Below are 24,027 nucleotides of genomic sequence, written 5' to 3' on the forward strand. Positions count from 1 at the left end.
TTAACAAAGACCCACCAGCCTCAAGAGGGGGACGCATAGACCCCATCTTTGATGAGCCTAATTTCAAAGAATTTGTGAACACGTTTGTAAAGCACCACACCTGCTCTGAGAGGGTCCTCTCACCACGCTCTATAAGAAACCCCCAGCCCTGTGGGGCTCCAGCGCAGCCTTATGGCATTTTTTGTCCTCTTACCCTGGTTTATTTTCCTTCACAGCTCACATGTCTTAACTGATACTGCATGTTGTATTTTCTAGTATACTCTTTTATTGTATCTCACCCACTGGAACGCAGGCTCCGTGATGGTCAGGATGTCGTCTTGTGGCCCCAGTTACCAGAACAATTCGTGACATAGAGCAGACCCTCCATAAATGTTACTGAATGTTGGCTCATTGGAAGCACATGAGAGAAGCTCTTGACTAAGACTTGGGAAAACAGAAAAGTCCTGAAATTTTAGAGTGTTGGCCACTGCTGTTATATTATCTCTTCACCTTGATGAATTGCAGGAACTAAACAAACTGGCAGATCCATGGGTTAAGGATGCTGTCCTAATTAGCTTACATTTCTCCACTCAAAGGAGCCACATTGTCTTATTTATTGACAAAAAGATTCCTTCCTACAGCAGGTGTTTTCCTGCCTGGGCCCCCCACCAAGTGTCCTGGGGTGTGAACTGCTCCTGAGGTTTTCTTTTTCTAAAGTTGGAAACCTCTCTTCATGGCAGGGAGATGGGACCAGGTGTACATCAATGGCTCTTCATTCAATGCATTTCTGGCCCAGAGTTAGACCTCCTGCCATGTTGATGTACATCACTTTGATCTAGGAAATGACTTTCAAGCTGAGATTGAAACACTTGGAAATTGGCTTTACTTGATAAACACATTTCATCTACGAATCCAGAAAGTGCTTTACAAATACTTCTCCCGCTCAGCCTAATAGCTCAGCAGGGTGAAAGGCAAGTGGTAAGCATTGTACATACACAGTCTTTGAGCTACAAAAGATTGTCTGTCTAGTGAGTCAAAGGGGCTGAGGAGGGGGTACTGGGCTCAGAAGGAGCTATCCAAGATCACTCATCCTCTTTCTTAATATTTATGGAATGCATTCATTTCAATAACATATTCCCCTTGTATAATCTATTATTTCCTCTTAATAATTCCCTCAAGTCTTGTCTTTATTTTGCCTCTAAATATCCAGGTACCTGGTGCAGTGAAAGAAAAGCATCCAGGTGTTCCCACAATTTTCAATTTATTTTTGCCTAATTTGACAAGATTTAGGCGTAAGCTTCAAAAATATATCCAGGCAAGAGCCAGATTGTCCAATTGCTGTGCTTTACCTGGAGCTGCTATATTTTAAAAAGTGTTCTTAAATAAAAATATAAATACATTCTTTAAAAATATATTCTGCTATATTTTAAATATATTCTTATTAACTTAAAGTGTTTCCAAATGTCTACAAAGCATCAGACTATTACATCCAGCAATTATTGAATAAGCCATGACCCTTTAGATTATTTCAAAGAGGATTTGAGTTGGTTGGGGGGTGGGGGGAAAGGCAGCACAGGAGAGAGAGCAAAATCGCAGTGAACTAGGAGTGGAGAGACATAGATTCTAAGCCCAGTTTTGCTACTAACTGTCCAAATTTGAATAATTAGCATAATTCTCTGTTTTTAGTTTCCCACCTATAAAGTATAACACCTATAAAATTTACCCTCAGTGGTAGAATAAAGGTTTAATGAGAAAATGAGCTTTGGAAATTATCTAGTAAAACTAGTAGAAAACATAGGTATTGCTTAATCAAAAAACTTTTATGAGTGTTATGGGCTGAATTGTGTCCCTCCAAAACTTAAATGTTGAAATTCCAAACCCCAGACTTCAGAATGTGACTGTATTGGGGGTCATTAGGGCAGGCCCTAATCCAATACAACTGGTGTCTTTGAAAGAAGAGTAACTTTGAACACAGACATGTACTGAGGAAAGACCAAATGAAGACACAGGAAGAAGATTGTCATCTGCAAATCAAGAAGAGAGGCCTCAGAAGGGATCAACCCCACAGACACCTTGATCTCAGACTTCTAGCCTTCAGAATCGTGAGAAAATAAATTTCTATTGCTTAAGCCTGTGATGCCTTGTTACGGCAGTCCTAGCAAATGAAAGAATACACTGAGCATGATATCTAGTGGGGTGTAAGTCCCACTCTGAGGGCAAGGGTGGGATCCGTGCAGACCTTCCCACAGGACCAGGTTGGATCATTCAGGAAATGAATCTAAATCACAATCTAGGAGGGCAATAAAAGATCAAAGGCAAAATTCTGCTGCTCTATTCTAAGTCCAAGGTGTGAGTCAAATATGTAAAAAAAAAAAAAGAGTCCTGAAGTTAGAAGGAAGGGAATTAGTGTGCACATTGTTAATATGGGGCTATTGTTAATGTGACGGATGTTAGAGAAGCATATACAGGCAATGCCAGTATCATTGGAGCAGGGTCCTGGTCACTGATGTGTGAGACAGATGAACAGGCTTTCTGATCGGCCCCCTTCACTGACTGGGCTCTAGGCTTGCCCACCAAAGGACTGTAACTCACTCTGCAGTATTTGCAGTGAGTTTTACCTTCCATACATGATCCCCCAGCCTGTACTGTACCCTCTGAACTAGTTATTCATTGAAGCTGGTCTCAATGGCAGGTGAGAAAGATTAAGGTGTCATACCACAGGTCTATTTAGGGTGTGGTTTCTAGAACAAATCTCTTTGGGAGAGATGCTGAAACAAAATGCTAACATGATCTTCTAAGTAAGTGATAAATACAAAAAGGATAGACAGGAGCAGATAATCCAGTTGACGGCAGCAGGCCTAACTAATACTGGAAAAACTAGATCCACAGATTACAAAGATCCATAGGGACACTAATAGGCAAAGCCTAGAGTAATTCCTAAAACCAATGATAAAGCAGCTCAGTGACTCAGGTCAGTGGTGACCTCAAGCTTGGGTTATGTGATGAAATGGGCACCCCCATACTTGAATTCCACCCCTTCAGATTTCATGGATACCCACCAGATGGTGCCAAGAAGTTTTCCTCAACATTGTGTGAACACGAGAATCACCTGGCATACTTTTTAAAAACATTGATGCCTGAAGCCCATCCTCAGAAAGCTTGATGTAATTAGTGTGGAATGGGGACTCACAATTTTACAGTTCCTATTTTTACTCTCTGAAGATTATGATATGCAATCAGTAGTGAGACCTGCTGCTATAGGTCATAAAAGTGCATCTGCCATTGTCTCTTGATGAGGCCGGTCAGTTCCAGATGAGGATTTAGTCTGATGGAAAAGTTCTAGTAGCAAATTTCTCAGCCATGTGGTTTCAGATAGATACTAATACTCAAACCTCCATGAAATCAGTTTCTTCAAAGAGGTTTGGCAGCTTGTCTAATATGTTTTTAACCTGCACTTTTAGAAGATTGAAGCTCATCAAGTCTCCTGATTTTCTGAATGATGTAGGCAAGGATCAGGCTTACAGAAATGGTATCTCCAGTCATTAGGACTGCCTAATGACAAGCAGGTCTTGCAAAAATATGATATGAGTGGTCCACCACCAGATGATAACCCAGAGAAATACAGACCTAGGTCTGTCCTAGACCACACGATCAAGAACTTTCTTCCTCTTCATGCACTTAGTTTTTCATTTATTCATTCATAAAGCCCTTACTGAGCACCTACTATGTTCCAGACACTTGATATGTAAGCTGAGCAGGACTGAAAGTTTCCTTAACTCACTGATATTTTTACCTAGAAAATAAGCTCTGTTAGTTTGGGGATCACGGTTTCTGTCTTATTTTGTTTTGTTGTTTTGCATACCATTGTATCCTCAAAGCCTAGCAAATAATAGACAGTAAATATTTGATAGGTGAATAAATGAGTGAATAAATAAATTAAATTAAACGTGTCATTGTAAAGGCACTTATGATATAGGGAAGAACAAGACATTATAAGAATATGTACATAGAAAAGTAAATTACATGAGGGGTTAGGGAAGGTTTTCTGGAAAAAAGAATATGTTGAAGATGAGATCAGTGTGGTGAATAGGAAACAGTAGGTTTAAAGGCCTGAGGCTATGAGAAAATGTAGCTTATCTTGGGCATTTCAAGTTCAGCGTGGCTGGGGGAAAAGTGAAGGTGAAGAATTAGGAAGATGGGCCATGTAGAGCGCTCTAGACCATGTGTGTTAGTTTCCTGTAGCAGCTGTAACAAATTACCACATATTAGTGGCTTAAACAACACAGATTTATTATCTTACAGTTGTATAGGTCAGGCATCTGAAATAGGTCTCACTGGCCTAAAATCAAGGCTCCGGCAGGGCTACAGTCCTTTCTAGAGGCTCTAGGGGAGAATCTATTTCCCTGCATCTTCCAGCTTCTAGAGGTTGCCTGCATTCCTTGGTGAAACTCCTTCTGTCTTCAGAGCCAGCAACAGTGGATGGAGTCCCTTTTCATGCTTTGAATTTCTCCTGCCACTTCTGTCTGCACATCTCTCTGAACCACTCTTCTGTTTTTAAGAGCTCTCATAATTGGAATGGGCTCATCCAGGTAAAATACAGAATAATTTCCTCTTAATCACATGCTCAGAGTCTCTTTTGCCATGTAAAGTAACATATTCACAGATTCTGGGGATTAAGACACAGATGTTTTGGGGGGTCATTACTCTGCCTACCATATCATGTTAGAAAATTTGGACTTTATCCTCAGAACAGAGAAGCTACTGAAGAGTTTCAGTAGGGGAATGAATGATAAGCTTTGCATTTTTAAAAGATTGCTCTGGGTGATTTAGGGAAACAGGATTAGAAAAAAATGACTGTCATCTAGGAGAGATGAAATGTTAGTGTAGACCAGTGTCCGGAAGAGATGAAGGGTGGAAGGATTTGAGAGTCATTTATGACTGTAAGAAACAGGTTTCAGTGGTTGATTCAATATGGGGGATGAGCTTCGATAAGACAAGTACCACCCTAGCCTGGTTAGGGTGACTGCATAAATGGAGACACTGTTTACCAAGACAATAAATACAGGAGGAGAAGCCTTGAGAGAAGAGGAAAAAGAATGGATTTGTCTGGGGATACACTAAATCCATGAGCCATGAAGACATTTAAGTGCAGATGTCCAACTGGGAGTTATATCCAAGGGTTTAAAATTCAGAAGAGATGTCTGGACTGCAGACTTATCTCTGGGTGTCATTAATATATACATGGAAGCCAAGGCCCTGGGAAAAGTGTAGAAAGAAAAAGAAAAGAGATCCAAGGACAGGAGCTTGAGGAAAAACAGCATTTCTGAGACTGTCAAAGGTGAAGGAGCCTGAACAGGAGAGTAGGAGAACAGGATGGAGGGGAAAGAAGCAATAAAAGGAGTCTAATGTCATTCAGTCCAAGGGAAGAGATTATTTTAAAGAGCCGGAGTGGTCAACCGTATTGACAGCTGTGAAGTAGTTGGTAGGATAAGAACTGAGGGAAACCATGGAGCCGGCCACTTGAAGTCATTGTTGACTTTGGCAAGAGCGATGACCTTGGGTCAGGAGAGTTGAGCTGTAATTGGAAGGCAAGGAACAAGAAACCAGGGTGCAGACTACTTTTTCCAGAAAGTTGGCCTAAAAAAGATGAGAGAATTTTGGAGGTAGCTAAAAGGAGGAGATGAGACTTGTTTTTATTTTGGAAGAGAGAGAAACAGAAATATGTTTATAGCAATTCCTTTGAGTGTCATTGTGAAGGGTGGGAGGGAGGTGGGGTAGCTTGAAGGAAATGTAAAGTTCAGGAAGAGTATTCTATTTGTTCATTCCTTTGTTTGTTTATGCTTAATGTCAAAGACTTGAACACATTGTATTACAAATGGAAAGGAGCTGGTTGTAAGGGAGAGGTTTAAATGGAGGAGAATCTCGGTTATCAAGAGCTCAAAGAGATGCTGGGATCTAGAGCTTTAGGGGAGGGATTGGCCTTACCATCCCTCTGAAATAAGAGGCTGCACCAGAAAAAGGATAGGTGCCAGTTCGGGTAAGTGGGGCAGGAAATTGATAAGATTCTTGTGTCATGTCTTCTGTTTTTGGATTTCTTTCTGTCACTGAATAAGATAGTAATCCAAGGTGGTGCTGCAACCAGAAGAGATCCAAATGGTGAACCAAGAAAGATAGAACAGTTCAAAGCCAGAAGAGCACAGCTGGGGGTGGGAGGGAAGGTTAGAAGTGCCAGAAAATATACATTGAAATTCAGAAAGATGAGGAATAAGTCCAGACACGGAGTGTAAAGCAGGAAGTTCAGCACATACAGAAAGTAGGGACAGGAGAGCTTGATTTATGAGGCACTTACCATGGGAACGGCTGGGTGCACTGGCTTAAATCTGCAAGAAAACCCGGCAACTTGAGGCTTTGCCAGAAGCTCTGGGGGGTACAAAGTGAAACAAGGCTTCTAGCTTCAATGACTCTGTACACTAGTTGGAAATACAAGACTAATCAGTGAAGAACACATAGCCGGATGACTTGCTAGTTTTCTTCATCACCATCATTATTATTGTGGTTGTTGTTAGGGCGAAGGTTAAATTACAATGCAGTATAAGAATTAAACAAAAAGTTGAGTTGAAAATACAAAACAGCATGTGATCAAGTGTCAAATGCGAGATGGAATAAAAGGATAAATACTGTGGTTCAGAAGGGGGGAAAGGAGTAAATAAAATTAAATGGGTTTGTGAAGACTTTTTAGAAAGAAGCACACATGATGATCATTATAAGCTGATGTGTTTTATTGTCTTAGTTATGACTCAGAGCCCATGAAAATCAGTGGCACACCATTGCCCACAGACTGCAAGATGAGCTCCTGGAGCAGTTGGTCCAAATGTGACCCTTGCCTCAAACAAATGGTAAGCATTTGTTGCCATTCCCCACTGATGTCCCCAAGTGGAAACTGTACTGCCAGCATCTCCAGGAAAATGACTATGAGGCAGGGAGGCCCCCAGCTGAGTTCCAAACCCGGAAGGAAAGGGAAATACCTAAATAGATGAGACTAACCTTGCTGGGAAACCTGAGTGTTGCACAGTGACTAAATGAGCATTGGGAGGAACCATATTCTATAGAAGAGCCCGCCAACCCCACCACGTGAGTTGTTCCTTCAAGTGACATCGGGCTTCTATCTGAAAACCTTTGACTCAGCTGGGTTTGGAGGGCTGCAGTGGTGTGGATGCAGTTTTAGATCAGAATCCCTTCTTGGCCTTAGAAACGCTAACATTTCCAGCTGTTCCTGGGCAGTTTCGCTCAAGGAGCATTGAGGTCTTTGGACAATTTAACGGGCAAAAGTGCATGGACGCTGTAGGAGATAGACGTCAGTGCGTGCCCACGGAGACCTGTGAAGACCCTGAGGATGACTGTGAAAATGACTTTCGATGCCACACAGGTAATCCTCCCGTTGCCTAGTGTGGGTTTCGATGTGCCCTCACGAGCTAAAAGAAATGTGCTTCCAGACGCTCATGCTTCCAAGCATGAAAGGGGCTGAAAAAAGGGCCATCTATATAGTCTATACAAAAAATTCAAATATAGGTGTGGTCCCTCCCCTCTATCATTAAAGTATGTTTGATAACTTAAGAAAAAGCGAGAGAATTTGGCCTGAGAGACACGGTGTCTTTCTGTCTTTCCTGATTTTGATTGCAGGCATATGCATAAAGAGGCGACTTCTGTGTAATGGTGACAATGACTGCGGAGACTTTTCAGATGAGGATGACTGTGAAAATGATCCTCATCCTCCCTGCCGCAACAAAGTGGTGGGAGAGTCGGAGCTGGCACGGACAGCAGGCTACGGGTCGGTACCCCACGTGGTAGAGGGTTTGAGCTGGTACAAAGAGTAGCCTTTGAGTCTGTATTCTGCTTGAATTACATTTGAGCTTGAAAGAAGGTAAATGCTGAATCAGTATCTCAAGGTAATTTGGACAAGCTCCCTGGCCTCAGTAGGCATCTGTAGAATAGACTAGACCATCAGGATGATAGGTGATTACTTCCGAGTCCAGTAAGAGATGAGAAAGCTTGTTTATCAACCTCTGGAAGACCGTAGCAATATTGAAATGACATGTTAACTTTTGAAATTGAATTGCCAGTAGTAGGTCTGGCAATTCGATTCAAATATTTGAATAGCCAGGAAGCCTGTCTTCTGTTGGAATTTCTCTTGGATATATACCTGGGTAGAAATTCTCTCTCAGGAGGTGCCAGCGTTCTGGAGTTTACCCAAGAGGAAAAGGACAGAGGAAGCAATTCTGATGCCAGATGGGGCTGGTGTTGAGACTCTGGTTCTCATCAAAGAACTGAAGTTTCACTTGTTTCCCATACAAACTATAAACATTCCAGCAGGGTCAGCTCGGATGAGACGTCTTAGACAGTTTAGAACTTAGAGTTACACAGAATAGAGACCATTTGCAGAGATCTGTGCTCTCAGAGTTGGAAAATAACATAGGCCTGAGGTTCTGTACTATTCTATTTCATTTAGTTAGAGAACATTCCAGGGATGTCCACAGCAAAGTATCCATTAGTTGTTCTGATCTGTTTTCAGTAAAGGTACTTTGGGTGGATTTGTTGGCAAATTGTCCCCAACAGAGACACAGGTGTTCCCCCACCCAGTGGTATATTGACAGTGATGGCACATGGCTGTGTTTCATGGCCTGTAATGCAATGTGTCTCTTCATCCTCATAACCCCAGTGCCTTGTTCATAATAGACACTCAATTAATACTGGTGGGTTGATAAATAGGGAAGATAATTAATTAATTAATTAAGTAATTAAAATAAATGCTTCTAAAATACTGTCAGTTGCATCAGGTAAGATTGAAACTGGGTCCCTGGAAAGAAATTCAGGCTCAGGACTGGAGTCCTGGGAATAGGAATGAGGAGAGGAAAGAAGATGCGGGTGATGGTAAGATCAAGGCCTGATAGAGAGACTAAGGCAGTGGTTCTCAACCAGAGGGGATTTTCCTCTTGGGGGACATTTGGTCATGTCTAGAAGTTGTCAGTGGCCATGACTGTGGGATATGGAAGTGGGGAGCTTTCCGGGGGGGTGAGGGAAGACTACTGACATCCAGTGGGTAGAGACCCTGGATGATGCTACAAGGCACAGGACAGCAACATGTCAGGAAAGCTGAGGTTGAGAAGAACCCTACACTGAGGAACTGGGCAGTTCCTGAGACAGGACCTGTGTATCAGGTTTGGCTAAAAACAGAGATGTCTCCTCTCTTTAAGGCAGATGAAACATCTACTTGTTTAATCACCATAGGAAAAAAATTTCAGGATACCAAGAGTCAGACCCCAGATAAAACATTTCACATATCCTTTATCCCTTCATAAAATCTTATCCTAGCAGAGTCCAAATATAACCCACAGTGCCTTTGCCCAGAGCCTAAAAGTAGGAATCTCGAATCAGATGGGATGGTCTTGAGCTCTACACTCAGCAGGGCCTCTTCATAGTTGGCAGAAATGGAATGGGGGTTGTCCGAAACCTTCTAGCCACAGCGTGCTCCAATGAGTCCTGACTCTTCTTGCTGCTTTCCTCAGGGAGAGACTGTGAGTCCATGGTGAAAGCCCATTACTACTTTACTTGCTTTATTTGGGATCCAAGAAATGGTTTTCTCTCTAATCTAAACAAACAGGCTTGAAGCAGGGCATTACCTGTGTTACGTATGTCTCCTTCTATGCAAATTTACATCTGATTTTATAGGAAAAGGCTACAGAAACCGTAGCCCTCTTGGCTGAAAAACAATCATTTGTAATCTATAGATTTCTTTCGTTCGGGGAAAAGAAAATTTGTTCTATTGCATTTGCCAGGGAGTTTCATAATGAGGCACACCCGAGAGTGACCAGGACCCCTTAAATACCTGCCTTATCACGGTCAGGGCTGGTGATGACAGACGTCACAGGGCTGAGCCTTCAGGACTAAGTGAGAAGGTGGGGACCCAGCTGTGTGGAAAGGTTGGCTGAGAGGTGGAAAATGAGGTAGGCTCTGATAGAATCAGCCCACCAACGGTTTTTATATTTTTTTATTTTATTATTTTTTTAAATTTATGGCTGTGTTGGGTCTTTGTTTCTGTGCGAGGGCTTTCTCTAGTTGCGTCAAGTGGGGGCCACTCCTCATCGCGGTGCGTGGGCCTCTCACTATCGCAGGCTCTCTTGTTGCGGAGCACAGGCTCCAGACACGCAAGCTCAGTAATTGTGGCTCACGGGGCCAGTCGCTCCGCGGCATGTGGGATCTTCCCAGATCAGGGCTCGAGCCCGTGTCCCCTGCATTAGGCAGGCAGATTCTCAACCACTGCGCCACCAGGGAAGCCCACCACCAACGGTTTTGATTAAGTTCCCCATTACCATAAGCAGTCACCTATAGCTAACGTAGTCTTTATAAGCTATGTTCTCTGACAGCTTTCATGTGCATAATACTTTGAATTTTTCAAAATCTTTTTGCACATTCCCCCTCTTGGCTTTCCATAAAAATCCTGTGGAGCTGGTTAGGGGTGGTATTACAGTCACCTTATAGATCAGAAGTAAGTGAAATAAATAAGGCTATTTGACACATTAGTTGCTAGCAGAACTAAAATCCAAGTTTCCCTAACTGATAGAAACTACGTTTTTTGTTTTTTTTTTTTTACCCTGCCACCTAACCCTCTCTTTCTCCCCACATGCCCATCAGCACCGATGTCACTCCCCCCTACATCACTACAAAGCCCACAGGTCAACTCCCTGACTTCAAAGCAAAACTAACCTTAGAAGATGAAACTCCTTAAGTAGCTATTTATTACCCAAATATTTGAATTAAGAGCATAGAAGAGTAGTATAAATCAGTAGTTAAGATTTAGGAAGAGGTTTCAAAATAACATGTTTTGTTATAGTTATGATATTCTTCAATACCATTGATGTTACATATTTATTTACTTTACATCTTCATTATGCTTATATGGGGCTATGGGGCTACACCAAAATAGAACTAATAGCAGCAAACATCCTAATCACAGCAACATGCTTCTAAACTGTCCACTCTGGAAAACCTCAACAAGTTTTATCAGAAGTAATATACAGTCAGATTCTTTTACACATGAAAGTCACAAGTAGACCTTCCTCCCCACGGATACACCAGAAATACAGCTACACGTGGAACAACTCCTACAGAACACCTACTGAATGCTGGCAGAAGACCCCAGACCTCCCAAAAGGCAAGAAACTCCCCACATACCTGGGTAGGGCAAAGCGGAGAGATTCCCGCACAGAGGATCGGTGCCGAGCGGCACTCACCAGCCCGAGAGGCTTGTCTGCTCGCCCGCCGGGGCGGGCGGCGCTGGAAGCTGAGGCTCGGGCTTCGGTCAGAGCGCAGGGAGAGGACTGGGGCTGGCGGCGAGAACTCAGCCTGCAGGGGGCTAATGTGCCACAGCTAGCCGGAAGGGAGTCCGGGAAAACTCTGGAGCTGCCGAAGAGGCAAGAGACTTTTTCTTCCCTCTTGGTTTCCTGGTGAGCGAGGAGAGGGGATTAAGAGCGCTGCTTAAAGGGGCTCCACAGACGGGCGCGAGTCACGGCTGAAAGCGCGGAGACCAGAGACGGGCGTGGGATGCTGGGGCTGCTGCTGCCGCCGCCAAGAAGCCTGTGTGCGAACGCAGGTCATTGTCCACACCGCCCTTCCGGGAGCCTATTCAGCCCGCCACTGCCGGGGTCCCGGGATCCAGGGACGGATTCCCTGGGAGAACACACGGCGCGCCTCGGGCTGGTTCAACGTCACGCCGACCTCTGCCGCTGCAGGCTCGCCCCGCACTCCGTGCCCCTCCCTCCCGCACGGCCTGAGTGAGCCAGAGTCCCCGAAGAGGCTGCTCCTTTAACCCTGTCCTGTCTGAGCGAAGAACAGACGCCCTCCGGCGACCTACACGCAGAGGCGGGGCCAAATCCAAAGCTGAGACCCAGGAGCTGTGAGAACAAAGAAGAGAAAGGGAAACCTCTCCCAGCAGCCTCAGAAGCAGCGGATTAAAGCTCCACAATCAACTTGATGTACCCTGCATCTGTGGAATATATGAATAGACAACAAATCATCCCAAATTGAGGAGCCAGGAGTCAGTGCTGTGCCTCTGAGGTGGGAGAGCCAACTTCAGGACACTGGTCCACAAGAGACCTCCCAGCTCCACATAATATCGAACGGCGAAAATCTTCCAGAGATCTCCATCTCAACACCAGCACCCAGCTTCACTCAACGACCAGCAAGCTGCAGTGCTGGACACCCTATGCCAAACAACTAGCAAGACAGGAACACAACGCCACCCATTAGCAGAGAGGTGGCCTCAAATCATAAAAAGTCCGCAGACACCCCAAAACACACCAGCAGACGTGGACCTGCCCACCAGAAAGACAAGATCCAGTCTCATCCACCAGAACACAGGCACTAGTCCCCTCCAACAGGAAGCCTACACAACCCACTAAACCAACCTTAGCCACTGGGGACAGACACCAAAAACAACGGGAACTACAAACCTGCAGCCTGCAAAAAGGAGACCCCAAACACAGTAACATAAGCAAAATGAGAAGACAGAAAAACACACAGCAGGAGAAGGAGCAAGATAGAAACCCACCAGACCTAACAAATGAAGAGGTAATAGGCAGTCTACCTGAAAAAGAATTCAGAATAATGATGGTAAAGATGATCCAAGATTCTATTTCCCAGATCCAAAATCTTGGAAATAGAATAGACAAAATGCAAGAAACAGTTAACAAGGACCTAGAAGAACTAAAGATGAATCAAGCATCGATTAACAACACAATAAATGAAATAAAAAATACTCTAGATGGGATCAATAGCAGAATAACTGAGGCAGAAGAACGGATAAGTGAGGTGGAAGATAAAATAGTGGAAATAACTTCTGCAGAGCAAAATAAAGAAAAAAGAATGAAAAGAACAGAGGACAGTCTCAGAGACCTCTGGGACAACATTAAACGCACCAACATTCGAATTATAGGGGTTGCAGAAGAAGAAGAGAAAAAGAAAGGGACTGAGAAAATATTTGAAGAGATTATAGTTGAAAACTTCCCTAATATGGGAAAGGAAATAGTTAATCAAGTCCAGGAGGCACAGAGAGTCCCATACAGAATAAATCCAAGGAGAAATACGCCAAGACACATATTAATCAAACTGTCAAAAATTAAACACAAAGAAATCATATTAAAAGCAGCAAGGGAAAAAAAAAACAAATAACACACAGGGAATACCCATCAAGTTAACACCTGATCTCTCAGCAGAAACTCTACAAGCCAGAAGGGAGCGGCAGGACATAATTAAAGTGATGAAGGAGAAAAACCTGCAACCAAGATTACTCTAACCAGCAAGGATCTCATTCAGACTTGATGGAGAAATTAAAATGTTTACAGACAAGCAAAAGCTGAAAGAGTTCAGCACCACCAAACCAGCTTTACAACAAATGCTAAAGGAACTTCTCTAGGCAAGAAACACAACAGAAGGAAAAGAACTACAATAACGAACCCAAAACAATTAAGAAAATGGGAATAGGAACATACATATCGATAATTACCTTAAATGTAAATGGACTAAATGCTCCCACCAAAAGACACAGAGTGGCTGAATGGATACAAAAATAAGACCCATATATAATGTGTCTACAAGAGACCCACTTCAGACCTAGAGACACATACAGACTGAAAGTAAGGGGATGGAAAAAGATATTCCATGCAAATGGAAACCAAAAGAAAGCTGGAGTAGCAATTCTCATATCAGACAAAATAGACTTTAAAATAAAGGCTACTAGAAGAGACAAAGAAGGACACTACATAATGATCAAGGGATCGATCTAAGAAGAAGATATAACAATTGTAAATATTTATGCACCCAACATAGGAGCACCTCAATACATAAGGCAAATACTAACAGCCATAAAAGGAGAAATTGACAGTAACACAATCATAGTAGGGGACTTTAACACCCCACTTTCACCAATGGACAGATCATCCAAAATGAAAATAAATAAGGAAACACAAGCTTTAAATGACACATTAAACAAGATGGACTTAATTGATATTTATAGGACATTCCATCCCAAAACAACAGAATACACATTTTTCTCAAGTGCTCATGGAACATTCTCCAGGATAGATCATATCTTGGGTCACAAATCAGGCTTTGGTAAATTTAAGAAAATTGACATTGTATCAAGTATCTTTTCCAACCACAATGCTATGAGACTAGATATCAATTACAGGAAAAGAGCTGTAAAAAATAAAAATACATGGAGGCTAAACAATACACTACTTAATAACAAAGTGATCACTGAAGAAATCAAAGAGGAAATTAAAAAATACCTAGAAACAAATGACAATGGAGACACGATGACCCAAAACCTATGGGATGCAGCAAAAGCAGTTCCAAGGGGGAAGTTTATAGCAATACAATCCCACCTTAAGAAACAGGAAACATCTCGAATAAACAACCTAACCTTGCACCTAAAGCAATTAGAGAAAGAAGAACAAAAACATCCCAAAGTTAGCAGAAGGAAAGAAATCATAAAAATCAGATCAGAAATAAATGAAAAAGAAATGAAGGAAATGATAGCAAAGATCAATAAAACTAAAAGCTGGTTCTTTGAGAAGATAAACAAAATTGATAAACCATTAGCCAGACTCATGAAGAAAAAAAGGGAGAAGACTCAAATCAATAGAATTAGAAATGAAAAAGGAGAAGTAACAACTGACATTGCAGAAATACAAAAGATCATGAGAGATTACTACAAGCAACTCTATGCCAATAAAATGGACAACCTGGAAGAAATGGACAAATTCTTAGAAATGCACAACCTGCCAAGACTGAATCAGGAAGAAATAGAAAATATGAACAGACCAATCACAAGCACTGAAATTGAAACGGTGATAAAAAATCTTCCAACAAACAAAAGCCCAGGACCAGATGGCTTCACAGGCGAATTCTATCAAGCATTTAGAGAAGAGCTAACACCTATGCTTCTCAAACTCTTCCAAAATATAGCAGAGGGAGGCACACTCCCAAACTCATTCTACGAGGCCACCATCACCTTGATACCAAAACCAGGCAAGGATGTCACAAAGAAAGAAAACTACAGGCCAATATCACTGATGAACATAGATGCAAAAATCCTCAACAAAATACTAGCAAACAGAATCCAACAGCACATTAAAAGGATCATACACCGTGATCAAGTGGGGTTTATTCCAGGAATGCAAGGATTCTTCAATATACGCAAATCAATCAACGTGATACACCATATTAACAAATTGAAGGAGAAAAACCATATGATCATCTCAATAGATGCAGAGAAAGCTTTCAACAAAATTCAACACCCATTTATGATAAAAACCCTGCAGAAAGTAGGCATAGAGGGAACTTTCCTCAACATAATAAAGGCCATATATGACAAACCCACAGCCAGCATCATCCTCAATGGTGAAAAACTGAAACCATTTCCACTAAGATCAGGAACAAGACAAGGTTGCCCACTCTCACCACTCTTATTCAACATAGTTTTGGAAGTTTTAGCTACAGCAATCAGAGAAGAAAAGGAAATAAAAGGAATCCAAATCGGAAAAGAAGAAGTAAAGCTGTCACTGTTTGCAGATGACATGATACTATACATAGAGACTCCTAAAGATGCTACCAGAAAACTACTAGAGCTAATCAATGAATTTGGTAAAGTTGCAGGATACAAAATTAATGCACAGAAATCTCTGGCATTCCTATATACTAATGATGAAAAATCTGAAAGTGGAATCAAGGAAACACTCCCATTTACCATTGCAACAAAAAGAATAAAATATCTAGGAATAAACCTACCTAAGGAGACAAAAGACCTGTATGCAGAAAATTATAAGACACTGATGAAAGAAATTAAAGATGATACAAATAGATGGAGAGATGTACCATGTTCTTGGATTGGAAGAATCATCATTGTGAAAATGACTCTACTACCCAAAGCAATCTACAGATTCAATGCAATCCCTATCAAACTACCACTGGCATTTTTCACAGAACTAGAACAAAAAATTTCACAATTTGTATGGAAAAACAAAAGACCCCGAATAGCCAAAGCAATCTTGAGAACGAAAAATGGAGCTGGAGGAATCAGGCTCCCTGACTTCATACTATACTACAAAGCTACAGTAATAAAGACAGTATGGTACTGGCACAAAAACAGAAAGATAGATCAATGGAACAGGATAGAAAGCCCAGAGATAAACCCATGCACATATGGCCACCTTATCTTTGATAAAGGAGGCCTGAATGTACAGTGGAGAAAGGACAGTCTCTTCAATAAGAGGTGCTGGGAAAACTGGACAGGGACATGTAAAAGTATGAGATTAGATCACTCCCTAACACCATACACAAAAATAAGCTCAAAATGGATTAAAGACCTAAATGTAAGGCCAGAAACTATCAAACTCTTAGAGGAAAACATAGGCAGAACACTCTATGACATAAATCACAGCAAGATCCTTTTGGACCCACCTCCTAGAGAAATGGAATTAAAGACAAAAATAAACACATGGGACCTAATGAAACTTCAAAGCTTTTGCACAGCAAAGGAAACCATAAACAAGACCAAAAGAGAACCCTCAGAATGGGAGAAAATATTTGCAAATGAAGCAACTGACAAAGGATTAATCTCCAAAATTTATAAGCAGCTCATGCAGCTCAATAACAAAAAAACAAACAACCCAATCCAAAAATGGGCAGAAGACCTAAGTAGACATTTCTCCACAGAAGATATACAGACTGCCAACAAACACATGAAAGGATGCTCAACATCTTTACTCATTAGAGAAATGCAAATCAAAACTACAATGAGATATCATCTCACACCAGTCAGAATGGCCATCATCAAAAAATCTAGAAACAATAAATGCTGGAGAGGGTGTGGAAAAAAGGGAACACTCTTGCACTGCTGGTGGGAATGTGAATTGGTACAGCCACTATGGAAAACAGTATGGAGGTTCCTTAAAAAACTACAAATAGAACTACCATATGACCCAGCAATCCCACTACTGGGCATATACCCTGAGAAAACCATAATTCAAAAAGAGACATGTACCAAAATGTTTATAGCAGCCCTATTTACAATAGCCCAGAGATGGAAACAACCTAAGTGTCCATCATCGGATGAATGGGTAAAGAAGATATGGCACATATATACAATGGAATATTACTCAGCCATAAAAAGAAATGAAATTGAGCTATTTGTAATGAGGTGGATGGACCTAGAGTCTGTCATACAGAGTGAAGTAAGTCAGAAAGAGAAAGACAAATACTGTATGCTGACACATATATATGGAATTTAAGAAAAAAAAATGCCATGAAGAACATAGCGGTAAGACAGGAATAAAGACACAGACCTACTAGAGAATGGACTTGAGGATATGGGGAGGGGGAAGGGTAAGCTGTGACAAAGCAAAAGAGAGGCAGGACATATATACAGTACCAAACGTAAGGTAGATAGATAGTGGGAAGCAGCCGCATAGCACAGGGAGATCAGCTCGGTGCTTTGTGACCGCTTGGGGGTGGGGATAGGGATGGTGGGAGGGAGATGCAAAAGGGAGGGGATATGGGAACATATGTATATGTATAACTGATTAAATTTGTTATAAAGCAAAAAAAAAGTGTAATAAAAAAATAAAAAATATAAATAAAAAAAGAAAGTCACATGTACTCATAGTAATACATTTATACTTGTTTTCATTTGAAGGACTCTCACTTAAATTCTCCTGTCAGGAGAATTCACCTGTATCACACATATTTCAGCCTCTTGTCTTGTAGGAATCTGAGATTCTCCACAGGTGTTCTGGGAAATCCCCAACCCATCTTGAATTCATTGAAAAAGATATAAATCCAAACCAGCTGTAAATGATGTGCTATACACAAGGAATTACTTTTGTGTTTGATCTGAGCATAACACCACTTCTGTGAAGGGAGCCTGCTCTTCAGTTCACCTGGTAAATTGGAACTGCCTACGGTTCTAGGTGCAGGTGTGAAAACAGGCATCTCTAAGTGCTGCCAAAAAACACATGCTTTTTATTTCCCAGGCGATGATATTCCATCAATGAGAAGTTTTCATGTTTCTTGGCAGAAAAAAATATTGGCTCATTCTAGACTAGCCTGTCTGTCTCTGTAGTAGTGGAACCAAGTCAGAAGTTTTGAAACATTTCTTCCTTAGTTGTACTTTAGACTGTGGATTAGCTTCACTCTAACTTTCCAGATGGATCTAGCCTACTGGGCAATTTGCTGTTTTGTGAAACAAAAACCTTCAAACTGGGGTATGTATAGCATGGGGTACAAAATGACTTTCCAAGGGGGAGATAGGTGAGTTTTATGATAATAGTTTCCTCAAGTAAGTCAAGCCTTGTAAGTCAAGTGGTCTCCAATTCTTTTTACCAACAGCATTGAATGATGTCCTAATCAATTGTCAGGTAATGGACTATAAAAATAACTTTTAATGGCAGACTAGTATGTGTTCTTTTTTGGGGGGGGCATAAAACTCAGAAGATCAAAGAATTGAGTGACATTGCTGCGACAAAATTCTTTCTATGCTTATGTACTTATTTATGTGAGTTAAATTTCTCAGCATTTACCTCTATAAAAATGGAAAGTAGAAATAAAATTGGTACTCAGCCCTATCTTTTTCTAGCAATAAGTAATATTCATCCATGGGTACAGTAGCTAATCAATTAATTAAAAAGGAAGCCCCATTCATTTCATTGAGAGATAACTATCCAATAAAATTTTACTTAGATTTATTAACTATTTTAAAATTTTAATATACTTAAATACACTACTAATAATGGTAATTCAAATCCAGAAGAATTTTTTAAATACTTAGACCTTATGGTCAAAGGATATTTAATGTTTTAAAATTTTCAATTAATACCTTTTTCATACAGAGAAGTGTGAAAAAGTGATCAATTAAAACTTCCAAGCATAAAACTACATTACATTAGGTTAAAATTCTGGAGCAGAAATGGAATAGAAATATGGATTCAAGCATAAAAGGGGAATAAGGGCTTATGGGATATCTCCCTATAATCCACTCATCTTGCCATGAATCTTAAAACTGCTCTAAGAAGTAAGGTCTATTTTTAAAAGAATAAAGAATCAAAAGGAATACCATAAAACATCCAACTGGTAAAGAAATATAAACATTGTAGTCACTTGATACCCATCATCACTATAGAATTTATATTCCATTGGATTTATTTTTAAAAGAGGCAAAATAATTATATTTTAAAGCATAAATATTTACAGCTTGCTGAGAAGTTATATCCTTTGCAACTACTTAAACTTAAGAGGGAACATTTTAGATGTCCAACTAAAACTGTTCAAGGAGGCATAGTTTATCAACATTTTTTATAGATTAGACAAGCAGAAAAATCTGGAGACTACTACCCAAAAACATGCCATATACATTTCCACCTGCAGAATTTTGCACCCTCGTTCCTCCTGCCCTTCAGGCTCCATCCTTCAAAACCCAAATCAAATCCTACTCCTTCTAAAACCCTTTTTATGACCCTGCCATGGGGACCGCTTCCTCTTGGGAACATTGTACATCACTTACCTGTACTACTCATTTGGCACATGTATATTCGTCCTTGGACTATTGTTTGAAATTGGTAATTATATCTAACCCCTTACCTTGAATATAATTTTAATGAGATCAAGGACTGTATTAACTGTCTTAATATTATCCACTGTTTATTACAAACACTACACTACCCATAGATATAGTACTCTTAAGAATTCATCACCATTATGAGCAAAGATTAATGTCCTTATTCACTGAACACAAAGAGGTGCAGTGTCTCTGTTAATGAGATATATGGAAGAAAAGTTCACTACAAAATAAAGAAAATGTACTTGGTTTCCAGTATTCTGTGTCTTTGTATTGAAACCTTAGTAATATTTTTTAAACTATTTATTGCTCACATGTCTGTAGATGCAGGGATGGGTGAAAAATTAAAGCCAAAATTTTAATCTCCCATCCAGGATAAGATATTTAAGAAAGTAAACTAGACATAGTGTTTCTTTTTTCCTCTCTTTTTTATTCGAGTGACTAGGTTTAATTTTTGGCCCTTTATTAGAAATTAGGGCCATAGCGTTTTTCATGAAAAGTATTTTTGGGGGAGCAAAAAAGTGAGAAGGAGTTAATTCTAATTATACAGTCAGCCTTGAGAAAGGTATTGCTGAATCAGTTCCTTAACTTGCCTTTCATTCAAGCTGAGCTATAATGTTCATTTTCTGTGTAGATTCAAAGTTTATTAAGAATGTGCTGTTTATATAAAGATGTTTTCTAACTAACCAACTGGCAATAGGATACTCGTCCACTTATTTTCCTTGCATTAGCAATGGGTTTGCAGTAAGTCATATCCACATCCTTTGACAAATTGCTCTTGAAACCAACAACCAGCTTTGTAATCCAGCTCATTGGAGTTAGGGATGTGATCCAGAACAATGGAAGACTTTATGCTTTTGTGCCAAGCTAAGTTATAGATGCGAGGAACAAACCTCCATTTGGCCTCCCTGCCCTGGGGCCATTTATTCCAGATACAGTCTAGACAGCAATGACTATTTCGCCAATTAGTACTTCACAAAGAATGAACTGCTTCTTTTGCATACGTTGGTTTTTGGCCTACGAATCAAAGTAAATACTTTTTAGGCTAAACAAGATTCCTATTTCTGAATTAAAGCTTGCCAAATAAAAATATTTTGCTGGGAGAAAAAAGTAGAACTTTTGAGAATGCCTTGCTGGACGATGACATTTTAGTGTTCCTCTTGTAAGTATAATAGGAGTAAAATAAGCCTGGAGGGAACAAGGTTCTTGACAATCAATGAGACAGCTGGAGGGAAAGGTTTAAGTTTAAAGAGAATGGAGAGAGAAAGAGCCCCAATGTTAATTCACAGATTAAAAATTATATGCATAAGTTATACTGCCCCCCTGAGATGCTCTGTTCTCAAATAATTTAAAGCTGTGGTATTACAGCATTGGCGTTTAGTTCACCAAGGGAGGCTATCTAAGGGTTACATCAGTGGAGTTCCACTCTTGAAGCCAGATGGACCCTTGCTTCCTACTTACTGCATTTCTTTCATTATGCTCAACGGTGCCCTAGTTGCCTAGAAGAGTTTATAAGACCTTCTTAATATGTACTTCCCGCCCAGGACACAGAGCAGAGGTGACCAGGCTCTTGCTTCTGTTCCTGATTATATCCCATCATCACATGGGTGATGGGGACATGAGCTGAAGCTCTCTTCCCCCAGTGACTGAGGGCTGCCTCGCATTAGCTCCTGGTGTCTCCACGCCTGATGTTACTCTGTTCACTCAGGATCAACGTCTTAGGGATGGATCCCCTCAGCACCCCTTTCAACAACGAATACTACAATGGACTCTGTGACCGAGTTTGGGATGGCAACACCTTGACATACTACCGCAGACCCTGGAACGTGGCTTCCCTGGCCTATGAAGTAAGTATCCTCAGAAGAAAACACATTGTTCAGCTTTAGCTGAAAAATTGTTTCCATAAGTTTCCTACTAAAAAATAAGAAAAATTCAGTAGAATGAAAATTTAATGTGAACGTAAGATTGACTTAAAGAAGAGGAGATGTAGCTTGGGTCTCTTTAGGAAATATGCAATAGTCTACAATCAATCTTCAGTAACATGCACCCAGTGATAGAGTTTTGGGAAATACTTAAACTCTGTAAAAAGAATCATCTAAGGTTCTGATGAAACTAAAAATTAAATTAATGCTGATTTAAGGACTGTGTACACTGCTTCCATGCTGTTGAGGCTCGGTTTTCGCTAACCTACCGATGAAAAACCATCTTTACATTTGTTTTCCTTCACTAGTCCCCCTTGTAAAACCTGCTTGACTAAAGTGAGTGGCTGTAGTCACTCACCTCAAACCCCTCCAGTTCTAGTGAAACTATTTCTTAAAGTGATTTTTACTCTACAAAATGCTACCTCAAACCTACCACCTTTCTACAAGTCACCTAAATTCTCTAGAGCCATCCACAAACTATACCCCCTCATTCAAAGGATTAATATTTATCACCTTTAGAGATATTTTGGGGGCTCTAAACAAGATATAATAAAAAAATAATAATTAGTTTATTCTGAACCAGTAGCTACAATAATCTGTTTCTTTCATTGGTCCCATTGGTGACCCATAAAATTCACTTTATTCAGTCATTACAATGTCCTTCATTATCATTTTCACTCCCACCAGTTTGAAAAACATAAATACTTTTCAATAATTGTAGTTAATATTCCTTTTATCTCTAACAATGTTGTAAATCCACCCCTACCCACTGCAGCCTGAAGTGATCATGCTCTCCCATGAATGCTAAAGATTTAATGTCCCTACTTATTTGACTGGCATCTTTTTTCACATATGACCACGTTTTCATATTTTTGGTGCCTATAAGTCCAGAATAAAATCAGTTTCTCACAAATCACAGGGAACATTTTGGATTATTGATCTTTCCCATCATGCTAGGTTAACCTTCTTTAAGTACATGTTTCGAGGGGAAGATTATCATCTTTCTAAAAAGAATTATACATGTTCTACTTTCTTCAAAAGAGTATGCCAAAGATAAGGGAACCTCTGTCATTGTTGATGCAGGAAGGGTTATTGTTGTGTTGTTTTATTATTTTTTTTAATTTAATTTTTATTTTTTGCGGTACACTGGCCTCTCACTGTTGTGGCCTCTCCCGTTGCGGAGCACAGGCTCCGGACACGCAGGCTCAGCGGCCATGGCTCATGGGCCTAGCCGCTCCGCGTCATGTGGGATCCTCCCGGACCGGGGCACGAACCCGTGTGCCCTGCATTGGCAGGCAGGCTCTCAACCACTGTGCCACCAGGGAAGCCCTGTTGTTTTATTTTTTTAGTTCTCAGGTCTGTGCTGTATAGTCTTCCTGTCTTTGTCACTGTCACCAGCCTCTTAGCTTCTCTGTAGGGTTAGTAACTGGTGTGAACCAAGAAGTGAGGGCTGGGGGCTTGCCTGGGACTTATCTTGAAGCTACATTTGGAGAGTAAGCATGCTGTTTTCCCTTATCTACAACCCTGGAAACAGATGTACTTCCACATTCAGAAGGGTTTGGATCTTACAAAGGTGATGTGGTGCTTACCATGTATATTACTTACAACCCAGGTGGAGTTGGGAGCAGCATCTTAGAATCAAACACATTAATATATCTATGGAAAAATTAACCAATGTTCACACAAAGTGGAAGAAATGAAGACAATACCTTTTTATCAGTTCGGATCAGATTAAGGCCTTCAGATGAGTTTTAGCATCAAGCTTAGAAAAAAACTGACAGGGATTATGGACCTGAGTATTAATTTGGTGCCACCTGAGAAAGAGTGGTGATGGAGTTGGCTGGGGGCTTGTTAAAGTCCCCAGATCACACCCTTGGTGCTATTAATTCTGATGCTCCCCTTATTCTAATCTGTTATGGTCTTGGAAAATGAATAGCTGAACATAAAAGAATGTGCGTGAGCTTATTGAGTGGAAATCTCGATTTTGACTTCTTAGAGAGGGCTACTTTCTGCACTTTCTAATATTCAATGACATATTTTACCTACTTTTTTGTGTATGTTATTATTATAGTGCCTGAAGACAAAGAATGCATATTTTTCTTCCTTATAGCTATTACCAATACTCAACTAAATATATGTATAGGGTAGGTGCTCAACAACATTTTACTGGATGAATTAATTTTTAAAATCTTGTTTTAGTTGCTTATTGGCAATAATTTACTGTCTTTCATTTTTTGAAAGAATTCTACGGTCTATCATTCCATGGGGAATATCCCTTGATAATGACACCTTACTCTGATACATTTACACTCCCTCAGTGCCTCTTGTTTCAAATGCAGCTGTGGCTCTAGAACACACTGCATAGGTTAGAATCCCAACTCTGCCCCAAAGAGCAGTGAGATCTGGGCAAATTATTTATCCTCATCATGCCTCAGTTTCCTCATCTGTAAAACAGAAATA

General features: G+C 40.6%; 1 protein-coding gene across 1 annotated transcript in view; it reads left to right on the forward strand.

The window, feature by feature from the left end:
- Positions 1-24,027, forward strand: part of C9 (complement C9) — a gene marked incomplete at its 5' end in the record, with an annotated part of 58,395 nt that overhangs the window by 6,204 nt on the left and 28,164 nt on the right. The window contains 4 exons of the mRNA XM_079702589.1: positions 6,770-6,875; positions 7,261-7,405; positions 7,660-7,807; positions 21,354-21,492. Of these exons, the coding sequence (XP_079558715.1) occupies positions 6,770-6,875; positions 7,261-7,405; positions 7,660-7,807; positions 21,354-21,492 (538 nt within the window). The remainder of the gene's footprint in view (positions 1-6,769; positions 6,876-7,260; positions 7,406-7,659; positions 7,808-21,353; positions 21,493-24,027) is intronic.

The sequence above is a fragment of the Hyperoodon ampullatus genome (genome assembly GCF_949752795.1).
Source record: "Hyperoodon ampullatus genome assembly, chromosome: 4".
NCBI lineage: Eukaryota > Metazoa > Chordata > Mammalia > Artiodactyla > Ziphiidae > Hyperoodon > Hyperoodon ampullatus.